The sequence below is a fragment of the Lissotriton helveticus genome, chromosome 9 (genome assembly GCF_964261635.1).
Source record: "Lissotriton helveticus chromosome 9, aLisHel1.1, whole genome shotgun sequence".
Taxonomy (NCBI): domain Eukaryota; kingdom Metazoa; phylum Chordata; class Amphibia; order Caudata; family Salamandridae; genus Lissotriton; species Lissotriton helveticus.
In genome coordinates, this window is record NC_136070.1 from 524043062 (window position 1) to 524056652 (window position 13591).

At 47.9% G+C, this 13591-nt stretch overlaps 1 protein-coding gene across 1 annotated transcript in view; it reads left to right on the forward strand.

Annotated features, from left to right (window-relative positions):
• Nucleotides 1-13591, forward strand: part of ARID4A (AT-rich interaction domain 4A) — a 293578-nt gene that overhangs the window by 244461 nt on the left and 35526 nt on the right. The window contains exons 18-20 of the mRNA XM_078660374.1: nucleotides 2828-2912; nucleotides 3049-3250; nucleotides 3889-3951. Coding sequence (XP_078516500.1) covers nucleotides 2828-2912; nucleotides 3049-3250; nucleotides 3889-3951 — 350 coding nt within the window. The remainder of the gene's footprint in view (nucleotides 1-2827; nucleotides 2913-3048; nucleotides 3251-3888; nucleotides 3952-13591) is intronic.

Below are 13591 nucleotides of genomic sequence, written 5' to 3' on the forward strand. Positions count from 1 at the left end.
ACGGGACCCGCTCAGGGGGAGGGGCCCAGTGTCTGCCCCAGAGAGGTCACATAAATGCATTTGAGGGCAGTGGTGGGCGAGCACACCTGGAGCCGGACCCCTCCCCTCTCAGCCCGCTGGAGCGGGGGCCCAGAGATCCGCGGACCAGCCCACCACGGACCGGGCTCTGCGTGGGTCACCTCGGGGTAAGTATGCGCAGGTGCACGGGGGAGGGGAGGGTCACTGGAGGCCAGCCGGTCAAGTAAACAGGCTCGAGAGCGGGAGCAAGTGCGGCAGATAACACTTACGCCGCCGGCCTTGCAATGCGAGTTACCGCCTTGTTTACAGGCGAATTGTCACTCTTCAGGGGCAGTATAGCCCTTCATTCAGTATAGCGTGGGCGGCTTGTGTGCATCCAGAGCCTGGCTACTTAAGTGCACCATGGATGTCTCCTTAGCGCATTTCCACGACTCCCAGGCCTTCCGCCTTTCCCTTGCACTGCGATGTTTGCAGCCCTCAAGGCGAGGAAAGCCACTCTCCAGCCATGCCGTTGTTATCTGTTTGGGTTGGAAGCGATCCAATGAGAGGGTCCTGCCCCACTTCCACTTTCCTCTTCGGTACTCACGCAAAGTTTACAACTTAACGCTAACTGCGAAGGGACATTAACCGTAAATGCACTGTGGGATGTTCCAACTCAGTCTCAGGACGAGAAAGAAGTGATTTTCATGCATCTATGCAAGACATAATCTCTACCGTAAATAAAGACCAAAGAAAATGTGGGCGGGGAGGTAGATTCAGGTGGGCGGCTGGTGGTGGCAGGGATGGAAGGCAAGCAGAGAAAAGCGTGGGTGGCACGAGTTTTATATCTGGTTGTTGTGGCGCGAGTGGCTTCCAGAAAGCCAGGAAAAGGAGTAGGCAATGAAAGTATAAATGGGGAGAGAAAATAGGCCAGGCCATCGGGGAAGTTTGTAGATATTGAGCATTCAACAGTCAGGGCAGACAGAAAATGGCAGGGGGTGTGCGGAAGAGGTGAGGTAAGGTAGGAGCAGGCAAACGACGGGGTGTTTGAATGGCGCTTATTGAAACTGTTGGGGGGAGCAGAACGAGAAAGAAACACGAAGACCGTTTGGAAACAACAGACCATTTTTTACCCCCTGGTTAGCTCTATAGAATTAGTGTTTGAACTCACAACGAATCATATGGTGCCCAAATTGTAATTGGTTACGCCACTTGTTTAGCAGTACCGTTAGACGCCTCAGTATAGCCTGCTCTCCGGTTTGTTTTGACACGAGCGGGGAGTGCTGGCCGTTGTCTTTCGTATGGTAATGAAACGCACACAGACGGAAGTTGGGGTAAGCTTAAAAACTGTTGGCTCTGCCTAAGAGTGCCTCGATCTTTTGTTCACTGCCGCCCAGTGTTAGTTAGCCAGGCGCGGTAGGAGGGCTTTATGCAAAACCACGCATTCAATTAAATGGCCTGGAGAGAAAGCGCCTAGAGTCTAGGCTAGGGCATAGACACAGAAAATCACATGGTGCAGAGACTCAGCAGCGCCCGAGCAACCACACATACGCTGGGTATACTGGAAGCACGTGGTATACAAAATCCATTATTAGGTCGCACAAAATTATATAAGCAGAGTTGAAATTGAGCCCGGGCGCTTGTAAAGCTTCAGAATGCGGGACACTGTCTTTTCTCTAACGTTTGTAATTTATTGTGCACACGGAGATGCCAGTGGCGAGACTTATTGTATTTTATCACACGGCGTTATATGGCATTGGAAGCGTGTGTGCGTGCAGCGCTGACATTCATTTAGTATGGGCTTGTTATTGCTGATGGTTTGCAAAGCATTTTTCATTACAGTTACAAAGGCGTGCTTGGGCAGAGCGTACATCACACTGTCTCTGGCTTTGTTCCTTAAATATGTAGAGATCGGGTGCTATAGAGACACGCCGCCAAATCTATTAACTGACTGCAATATCTTCATTGACCTGGGGGGAAGGTGAAAGCTGCTTTATAGAACAAGCATTTCGCAGTGTTTAAGCTATTGGCACTGTAAATGGAAATGCCTTTTATTTATCGTTTTTGATAATTAACACAGATATGACATTGTCATTTACAATGCCAATAGCTCAAACTCTTGTAAATGCGAGACCTATATATATTTTTTTTTTAAGCTGCCGCCATTGTCCTGGGCTGCTTGGAAAGTGAAAGTACGTCTGTTGCGGGAAAGCATGTCGTGCCTGCAGTAGTAGTAGCTCATTAAAGAAAATAGTGCTTACAGATTAGTCCTCATGGGAGGTTACAAATGAAGGCAATGCGGTACTAAGGAGGGACTAACAAGCCTATTAATGAATCAGAATCCAGCATTTACAGAGGACAGTGAGACAAGCCAATTAGAAATATGGGTGGAGTGGGCGGGGCTTCAAGTCCATACTCTAATACAGCATGCCTGCTATGTTATGTTACTGTATTTTTATAATGCGCCAAGCTACCCAACAAGGGTTTCCCAGCGCAGCGTATGTGTTGCCCAGGCTTGAACTAAGAAGAACAACAAACCAATTTCTCCCCAAAATGTTGCCCTGTTATGCCGTTGCTTTCAGGTGATGATTAGCGGATCTGCAGGGAATGGCTGACCTGGTAATTCCGATGGGGTCGCTAAGTCATAATCACCCACATTGAAATTGCCATGCCCTAAAGTGAGGTCCTTCATTGGTATTTGTTAAAAAAAATTTGAAGAGAATGCAGGGGATAATTGTGCTAACTTAAATGTCAATTTTTGCATGTTTATTGACACCTACTTTTAATAAATGTTCCATTTGGTTATTTTCAACGTACGTTTTTTTTTTAGGTATGATGAATGGGTGAAAGCAGACCGAATTATCTGGCTGTCTGATAAAGGTGGACCAAAGCGAAAACAAAGGCGGAAAATAAAAGTAATTTTACAGTCTGTTTCCTTTTCCCGCTTTAGTACGATGCTGTCTCTGCACTTCCATTGTTTTTGATGAATGAAGATACATAACTTTAAAGGCTACTTTGCTAGTTGGACAACAAATGTTTTTGTGTGTTTAGAGCAAAGAAGGAAGTGAAGTGGATGAAAGAAAGGAGGAGGAGAAACTGAAATCCAAACGTGGGCGCCCTCCGCTGAAATCTACCCTTCTTACCAACCTGGCTTGTTGTTTGTCCAAAATGCCTAGTAGTGAAGGAAAATTGGGTTGTCGAAATGCACGAAACAATATGCAAGACAGCTCACCACTATCAAATGGAACTGAAGGTATGTTCACCATTTTTCTCCTTGCAAGTAGACTTTTAGGGCAAGCAAAAGCTCCAGTCTTTAATCAAACAGTTTGACTTAAAACGACTGAAGCATCAACAACTTTAGCCTACTCCAAACCACTTTATTTTTTAGACAGCCATAGCAAATTGTCACATCATATAGTGGTGGCTTTGGCTATCTTTGTAAGAGTATGCAATGAGCTATCACTTACAATTCTTTATAGCGCAAAGTTGTGTTTAGAGCAGCTGTGGAGGAAATTGGATCTATCTATGCTAAACATTTATATGGAATCTGTATATATAGTGCTCTTGACTTCTCCGCATGGCCTTAAAAGTGTGTGTATTTGGAATGTATCGTCAACCCACCCACCCCTCCCCCAATCCACTTCACTAGTGAATTGTCACGGTATGTCTCTTTGTATCTGTTCTTCTCTGTTCATTTTCTCTTAAGAAGTATTAATTTTAAGTGTAAAATCAAATGGTAGGAGATATATAGTAGCTTTTCTGTTAATACTTTGATCTTAGGAATGTAGTAGTTATATGCTAATTGATACATTGTTAGCCCATGACTCGTAGGTGATAATCTTGTTCAATGTTTATCTAATTGTAAACATATCATGGATTTTTACATTGTAGGGACATTTAGGAGAAGGACCAGGCATAACTCCGGATTGTTTGACTCCGATCAAGGATCAAATGGTGAGTTTTTTTGTAACACTTGAGCTAATATTAAATTCCTTTGAGGAGCGAGATGCAGGAGTCTATTCTGTTGCAAAAACTCGCAGAACCATGTATGCATTCCACACAGTGCCATTCAGCCACTTGCCATATTACATTATATTTTTAAATTCTGCTTGATTGAAATATAATAGTTTTTAAGAATAGAGATTTTAGTTTCCCTGCACCTGTAAAAGTTACTTGATATACCCATGGTGATTCATGGAAAGCTACTTCTCTTTGTTTTCGACACAATTGATATCCTCCTAGATTGGCTAGTAGTAATTCGGACTACTGTAATTGTTGTACGTATATTTTCTTGGTAAACCTGTCATTTGTTTTTATGCCCTGCTCTTTATGATCTGACCAGAAATATGTATTTTGATTCTCAGAATATTAGGGCTGCAACCTGGTATTCGAAAGTAAGGTCTTAGGACTCCTAGGCATTTGTAATATCTCCAACACGTAACAAAAGGTCTTCCACCTCCTCACTGTTTTTCAGGTCTTGTCTAGGCAGTACTTGCGCTGTTTCTTTGAGACCTGTTGTATTCAGAATATGGGATTTAAGGAGCTCTCATTTTCCTTCCCTTGTATTTTATTGGCTCCTTTGACTGTCTTTTCAGACTAGTTTATTTTTATTGGTTAATTTGTTTAGTAGTCCCTCATTAGTAACTCCTTTTCTCCTGTTTTAGCCTCCCATAAGGACTGCTCCTCTTACATGTGTTGTTACTCAGTATGTTTTATTTACAAGGTGGAACACTATTTTCTTAATGACTTTCTCCTAGCTGCTGTTGCAGGCACAACACGCTCTTCCGCTTCCACAAAGCTTAGTCCACCCCTTTTCCTGGCTCAGCACTGCACTAATCATGGGCGCTGCACTTCTTTTAGAAACGCTCCTTCCACGTCCGGTGTGTACAGTTTATCTGTGTATGATTTATTTATGCAGTGGTACTCTGCGCTTCATCCTCAATAATGGCGGTCTCGCCCCTTTGTTCTCTTCTGCATGTCTCGCCAAAACTGTTATTTTCCCAATATTCCTGTTTTTTTAAAAGCACCACTCTTCAGTAATGGCGGACGCTTCTTTTATATACAGCCCCACACAGCTCTGCGTCTTCAAAGCAGCACGCCACGCTTCAGCATTAGAGTAAAGGGACACAAGATACCGCTATGAATGAGAATAGCAAACTAATTTTAGTTTTTTTGGGTGGCGCCGGCAAAGAGTGCGTTTTTGTAGTTGCGCTTGCTCCTGATGAACAGGCAGAGCATGTGGAAGGAGAAGGAAGAGGATGAGAGAGCGTTCATTTGGCAGTTCCATTGAGACCGAGGAGTCGAGGATGATGGTGAGGTTGCGTGGGGGGAGAGGGGTCCCAGCACTGCGAGCCACCAAGAGTTGTCCGTGGTGGAGAGAATGGTGCCCAGGTGCCTCCATCTCGTTGTGAAAGTTGCTTTTAGCGGCTGCAGGTTAGTCGATGTGAGAGAGAATCAGCTGGATGTTGTCGGCATAGGAGACTATGTTGAGTCTTTTTTTTTTACGATGGGTGCAAGCAGAACCATGTAGATGATAAAGAGGGTGGTGCTCAAAGAGGAACCCTGAGGGACTCTGCAGCTGATTTCTATAGGTTCTAAGAACGGTGAGTGCTTGACTCTCGGTCTGCATGTGAGGAAGGAGAGGATCCACTCTAGGTTATGCAACAAGTGCCGGCGTTGTGCAGTCTTGTGCAGAGGGTGCGGTAGGAGACAGTGTCGTAGGTGGCAGAGAGGTCCAGGAGGATGAGGGCTGCGGTTTCGCCTCGCAGAGGAGAGTGTGGGTGTCTTCTGTTGTGGCAAGGAGTGCAGTCTCTGCTGTTTCTTCTGAAGCCTGGTTGGGAGGGGTGTGTATGGTTTGTTTCGATGAATTCGGTGACTTGGCTGTTGAGAAGGCCATCAATTATTTAAGCGGGGAAGGGGAGCAGAGAGATGGGTCTGTTATTCTTGAAGTCTGTTGGGTCGGCAGAGGGTTTTTTCAGCATGGGTTGATCTCTGCATGCTTCCAGTCTTCATGGAAGGTGGCTGACTCAATGGAGCAGTTGATGGCGCAGCAGATTTCGGGGCGATGGTGGGTGCCATCTCAGTTGAAAATGTAGTAGGGTCAGGGGTCCACGGGGGCTACAGAGTAGATGCTCGCAGACACTTTTGCATCCTCAACAACGCCCACGCCAACACTCTTATAATGCAGTCAGCAAATTAAATTATTCTTAACTCATTCTGTCACATTTTATCTGGTAGAAAAGCTATTAAAAAATGCCAAATCACTCAGCTGCAAACAAAAAACATAAGACAAAACATTATCATTTACAACGCCGATAGCTCTAACTTTCACAAATATGAGACCTTTGGCATTGCAAGTGCTTGTTTCTTTTGCCTTTGTGAAAGTGGGAACCGGGCGGTCATCACGAACATTGCCACTTTCTCCATATACTTTTACTCACTTGACCCATGTGTGAACAGCAGCCAACTTGAAAGAGAATTACCTTTTTAAATGGAGATGATTTGTCATGTGGGTATATTATACATATCACACTTGCAGTTAAGCTCCACTGTGCTCCCCTTCTAATGATGGCATCTCAAGCCTGAAGGAAATTAATTTCTGTAATGTAAAAATATGCCTGGTCGCCATCTGGTCTTGGAAAATAGTCCATGCCATGATCTTGCATTTTTAGAAAAAATGGTTTTATCTTTTTTTATGAACTTGGCTCTAAGTTAGGTGTGCAGTTTTTTACATGTCATCCATCTCCAAGCTCACTCAGTTTATCTTCTTTAATTGTTTCTTTTATTTGAATGTGAGTAAAGTGCACTTTACAGCTAAAATGTTATGGCGCATCTCTGCCTTTCACCTAATACTTTGTTTGGCAATATAGCCATGTCGATTTTCCAAGAATATTTACCTGTGGAGACTAGGGCAAAATATATATTACACTAGGCTGAATTTGGCTACATAGATAATCGTCTTTTGGTGGAGTAGTTAAGTTTTGTCTACTAACTTGCATTTCTCCAATTCAGATGAACAGATGCAACCACCACAGTTGAGAACCTAATACACTTGTTTTTATATACTCTGCTGCAAAAGAAAGGCCACCCACCTCCTTCCTTTCAAAGCCTATTAGGAGAGGAGGCAACCTTTTTCCACCCTCTTTATCCTACCTCACGCCCACAGTTGGTTATGTAGCTCCAATGTAGCAACCAAGTCAGTAATGTTTGATTAAATGTGTTCCACATTTGATAAGCTTTGAATTTCCCCCCTTTTTTCAAATCTGAAGTATGTCCCACTTCAATCAACCTTTGTCCCTACTGCTTAATGTTGTATTTTAAGCCACACAGGGATTAATGTTCGCATGCCCGTTTCAAAGTATCTAGCACGAAGACACCATGATTTGTTGGTCTTCAATATAAATGTGAACCAATGTCATATGGATAATTGGACAATGAAATGGATATCAGGAATTGGGCATGTAAAAAGACATCATATAAATGCAGGCCTGTTTACCATCTACGATCAAATGGTTGCAGTGTTTTTATTTGGGGGGGAACTGTTGCAAACGGGAAGAGCTGTTAGGAGAAAAAGGTGGAGGTTTATAGGCAATGTATTTGGACCCGAAGTCTGGTGCTCACCCACTTCAAAATGGGACCCCATGTCTGGTAATAGATTTCTGATAGATAAGTGCTACTCAAATACGGCCCGGCCCTTTGGGCCTTTGCATGCGGCTCTCCGGACCTTTGCATGCAGCTCACTGGGCAACATCAGCACTGGGCTGCTGTTTACTCGACTCATCAATAACATTTTTAAAAAAGCGAAATAAGCGAACAATAATTTATTTTAAGGTTAATTGAAGTTACAGAAAACAAGTAACTAGGGTGTCCTGCACTGCTAAACTTTAGAACTATCTTCTTGATTTTAAAGGCATCTTGCAGCAAAAGTATGAATGTCTTTTCAAATTACGAAAAGTTTATTTCATTAACATGCAGAACCTTTTTTCACTTTAGTTCATCAGATGATATCAGTTCGTTTTTTTTTAAAGTGATCATTTTAAACATAAATTTAGAAACATTCATACTTTCATCCACCCATACAACAATGCCAATAGTGAACTAAAAGGCAAGTCATTTGTCATGTGAACTCTTTGGGTGACCTGGATTTCTATTATACATGCACATTATAGTTTATTAAATCAAACAGGTTTTGTGACACATTCTGAAGTCATGTTTGTGATAATGAAGAAAAAGGAGGCAAAGTGAAATAAAACAATTGCCTAGGATCACACAATTTGGTTAAGTGGAGAAGCCGGAATTAATCCTACGATTTTGGTTTCACATTGTGTAATTCAGACACTACATGTAGGTTTTGCTTCCCCTACACCCACCTTGCCAAACCCTCCCACACCCCATTTGCCCCCCTCTCCCGATCGCCACCCTGCTAGTATCAATGGGCCCTCGATCACATCACAGACCAAACATTGTGGCCCACGGGAAAATGTTTACGAGTACCCATGTGACCGATACTTCTAACGGCAGAGTCTACGCCTTCAAAGTATTATTACCAGGAGCCAACTGGATCTGGAGATTTTCAAGCATTGGCTCCAAATATCTTTACAGCAACACCTGCACTGCCCAGAAGTGACTCAGTAGAGCGGCATACTTTCACCCCGCACAGATATTAGTTTCTTTCTATACGATAGAGACATCTAGCTGCAGATTCCTTACCATTGGACTTCCCAAGCGTCAGACTGGATCCGGAAGATTTTTCTTGACTTTTGATGGCTCATATCTCTTTGAAGATAGAGTGAACACATCATCTGATAGACTACTAGCCGCAGATTCCTTAACGTAGAATTATCCCCAGGCGTGAGACTGGATCCGGAAAGCCTTTTTGCCACAGCATCCCTGCGCTGGGGGGGACTGCACCACCTGACTCCGCCCTGACGTCGTCCGCGTTCGTGACTTCACGAGGATACGTAAGTCTCACCCCGGCACGCCTACGTCAGTTTTTCTCTTTGCTGCATGCAACGCGGATCCAGATTGTGTCCTGGCCTGTTTCCAGGCCTTCTATACCTTTTCACGCTTGGCGTTTCAGTGGAACAGTGTGCAAATGCCTTCAGATTTCAAGACGTGTACGTCTTGTGCACGTCCCATGTCGTCGACAGACCCTCACCCGATGTGCATCTGGTGCCTGGGTTGAGCACCACGACTCGGAGAGTTGAGACGCCTGCCAACACCGTAAGCCTAAATCACGGCGGGAGCGCCGGATGTAGTTGCTGTCAGCGCGCTTGTCCAGGTTGGTGTCGCCCCAGCGTTCGTCCCCTACCTCGGAGGCGAGGAGCTGCCGGTTTCGTCTGCAGAATCTTCTTTCGCCACGGCCCTTTGGGCGTGGCTCATCGGCTGGTAGGTCCTTCAGTGCGTCTCCGAGGCCCTCTCCTTCTTCCGCGGTGGGCGCCGACTCCCCCCGGGACGCGCGCCCCTGCCTGTCGCTTCCCTACCCGGAGCGCAGGCGACTAGGGTCCAAATGAAAGCCTACGCTACGCTGTGGCTCTGCAGGCTTCTTTTAGCCCTTCCTCCACCTCCTGAGATGTCCGCGGATCCCTTGCCTCGAGCAGGGACTTCCGTGGAGTTGCTGGCGGCTCCGGCGCCGAAGGTTTCGGCTCCTGGTCGTAGGAGAGTGGCGTCATGGGGGTGTGGTCCTTCGGGGCTCCCCTCTTTGGCACCTAGCGTCCCTGGCTCGCTGCAAATCCCTACGGGGCTCCCTGTGGCGTTGCAGGTGATCGCCGGGACTCCGGGCGTCCCCCCGAGCCCATCCGGTCCTCTGAGCAGGTAGCTGCCTCACCAGAGTACGAGTCGGCACCGTTTTGGCGCCAAGAGCCTTCCTTCCTGGCTCCGGTCGAGTCGCAGGTGGAGGCCGGGCCCTGGGGCTCCTTCCGGAGTCCCTCTTGGCGCGGGTGGCTGGCCCATCTGAGGCCGGCGCCTTTTCGGCGCTTCGACGGTCTGGCTAGCCTCGCCCCATTCTCCTGGAGAGCAAGTGGTGTGGCAGGAGTCGGTCCAACGCCACGGAGGCCCATTCCCGCTCCGATGGCGGACTTCACGGAGCCGTGCCAGGTTCTGAATTAGTCTCCTGAGGTCCCTTCGTCTTCTGAGGTCCTTCATCTGTTGATGTGTTCCTCCCCGGAGACAGGGCACAGTGTAGTTGCATCTTCCAGGGAAGGCTCTTCGCCGTCCCCACGGCCAAAATCCTCGAACCCTTCTTTCAGTGGCTCGCGGCTGGCTTCTTCACCGGCCTCTCCACCTTCCCCTGGGGACCCTCAGGTTCCCCATTCCTTTGTGGCTCCTCCTCTATGCCGGGGCTGGCCGCTTCCCCTTGGACTTGGGGATGGGCAGCTCAGTCTGCAACAGTCACCCACGGAGGAATCGCTTTCACCTCCGCGGCGCCCTACTGAGGCCAGTGTTGCCTTTGTTAGGGCTATTTCCATGGCTGCTGGTATTCTGAGGATGGGTGAACCTGTCACTCCATTTCCTACAGACAACCTCTTGGAGATTCTCCACCAGGGCTCTGGTGGACGGGAGTTGTTCCTTCCTTTCGAAGCGTCACTCCATAATTCTATTATGGGGGCACCCTGCCACGGGCCATCTGGTGCCTCAGGCACTTCTGCATCGCCATCGTCCTGCTCCGCATGACCCGGTCTGTCTTTCTTTCCATCCTTCTACTCAAGGCGCTCTACTGCGAAATGCCTTTCCGTGTTTGCCTGTGGTGTTCCCTCCGTCTTGGGAGGCCCGGTGGTTAGATTCTTAGGGACGTAATGTCTTCGCTTCTTCCAGTGCTGCCTTGAGGGCGCTTAACACTTTGTGTGTGCTGACCAGGGCTACTTCTAGCCTGTGGGATTCTGTGGAGTCCCTTCTTTCTCAGGTCTCATGAGGGTGCCCGTGCGGATCTGCGGAGCCATCTGTTGGATGATAGGGAGTTGGCCGTGTTTATTCTTCATGCGGCCTTGGATGTTGCCGATGCTTTCGGCCGTGCTATGGCCACTTCTGTGGCTCTCCGTCGCAGTGCTTGGCTATATGATGCTGTTTTTCCAGAAAATATTAGAGAGCGTCTGGTTGGGGTCCTGCTGTTTATTAATACTCATTCAGACTCCGCCATTCAGCGTCTTCTTTCAGGGCTCCGTCCTCCTCCTCCTCAGTAAGTTGGTTTGCTGATCCTTCGGGTCTTGGTCGGAGACGTTATTCCACTTGTTCCTGGTATTTGGTTTTTGGAGTGACTATTAGACTTTCTGTGAGGGTTACTGTGCCCTCTGGGTCCTTTGGTTGGCCGCTCTCTTCTGTTGGCTGCTTGTTCAGCCTCCTTCTTGGGTACAAATGTACCTTTTGGCTGATTACTAAGCCTTCTGTGGTTTCTGCCGCAGGTTTATAATTTGTTCTCTGATGCAGGATTATCTTCCCTAAGAGTGGTTCCCATGCTTCTTTGGGACGTGTCCTACCCTATTTGGGGTACTGGTAGCTATTGTATAGCCCTGTCTTATGCTGGGAGGGTGTGGACTCCTCCTTGCGGGTTCCTCACCTTTCATGGTGTTGTTGTATTACGCTGGTGCGGCCCTTGGTCCTTACTTGAGCGTGGCCTAGCCATCTATGGCATGGTGCTGCAGGGTTTTTGCCCTTTGTCTGCCGTTTGGCCTGGTCCTCTGTCTGGTGTTTCTGAGGGGATAATTTCTTGTGTTGACGGACTGGTCCGTCCTACTGGTCTCCTCTTATATTCTTGCTGATAGCACTTGTTCGTGGTTTGATTCTGTCCGGAGCGGTCCCCTTTTAGGGGTCGTTCGGGATTTTTCTGGCCTTGCCCTTGCTCTGAGACCGACGTGGTCTGGCCGTTTAATTCATGGCGCTTGTCAGCAACTGGCTGTACCCGCCTGCTCTTCTGTGGCCGGGGGCCTTGGCGTGGGCTCTGGCAACCCCGCTTCTTGTTCTGTGGGAATCTTGTGAGATCACACTCTTCTTCTCCTGCCTACCTTTATTGCTGGCCGCCTTTCTGTCTTGTCTGCTGACTTCCAGCTGTGATAGGCTCTGCTGCCCTCTTCACTCGGTGTGTTTTCCGGTGGAGGGCTTTGCCTGCGTTTCTGCCTCTTCTCCTTGGAGTCTGTGGGTGGCTCTTCTTCCTCTGTACTCCTCTGGTGGAGATCCCTGGTTCCTTGGTTGGGCTTGGGGTGCACTGGCCTCCTTTCGCCTTGTCCTTGCCTCCTCCTGCTTGAGGAGGGTTGGGCCGCCTCTTTTTGTCGTCATCGCGCACCCAGTCTGGATCCGGTGTTCTTCAGTGGTGAAGAGGTTCTCTTCTGCCTGGGGAGACTGGGCTATTCTCCCTGTCCCTGTGACTCATCCCCTATTGGGGCCCTGCTTCGTACAGGCTGGTGAGGTCCTTTAGCAGACCCTCCTCCCTCTTGGGTATGGCTAGTGTATCTATTCTAAGTTAAGGAATCTGCGGCTAGTAGTCTCTATCCGATGTACGAGTTACTTACCTTCGGTAACGATGTATCTGGTAGAGACGATTCTAGCCACAGATTCCTTCACGACCCGCCCTGCCTCCCCGTTCTGAGAGGACCTTTCTTTGGTCTTCGGCACTCGCCCTTCTCCGGGTGGTTGTTTTCTGCGAGTGCCTTTTCTTACTCCCTCCCTAGGGTAATGCTAGTCTTGTTGTTGGCTCCATTTCTACCCTTCTGGTGCTTGGTTGATGATTACGTGGGTGCTTCTACGCCCCTGTTCCCTATTCTCCAGTGTGGGCTCTTCTTCCTCTCGTTGCTTGCACTTCTGGCCCCTTTGCAGTTATGAAGGTTGAGGTCCCTTGGCCGGGTCTCGACTCTTAGTTCTTGTAGATGTCTCTTCCTGTTGATGTTGTCTGGGGGTGAATTGTCATTCCTCTTCGGTTCTGGCCTTGATGCCCTTCTCGGTTCTGGGATGTGGTTGCAGACTTCTTTGTCTGCTATGTCATTTTTCACATGCTTCCTGCCCCCTGGGAGGCTGTCCTATTGTTTGCAGCCTTGCTTGCAGTAGCTGTGCTCTGTTCTTTCCTTTCATGACTTCTGGTGCCACAGTGTCTGGCACTATTCTGGATGGGGCGGTTCCACGCCATTCGTTTTTTCCCTTTTCTGTTAGCGAATTTTTTTGCACATTGTTCCCATATTCTCAGTTTTTGTTGTGATGGCTTCGCGTTGTGGCGCGGAAAAGTCCTCAGAAGAAAACTGACGTAGGTGCGCCGGGGTGGGACTTATGTATCCTCGCGGACGACGTTAAGGCGGAGTCACAAGGTACCGTCCTTCTGACGCGCAGGGATGCTGTGGCAAAAGGGTTTTCCGGATCCAGTCTCATGCCTGGGGATAATTCTACGTTAAGGAATCTGCGTCTAGAATCCTCTCTACCAGATACATCGTTACCGAAGGTAAGTAACTCGTACGTTTGAGCGCTTCAAGGAGTCGCGGACTACAGCTGAGACCATGGTCCTCTATCTTCTCTGCCCCTCCCCCTCCACCTCCAGACCCTCCTGGTCCAAACCCCAGTGGGTGGCAGGATTACGCCATCTCCTCTACCACTGTCGGGGCATCACCTCGGACAGGTG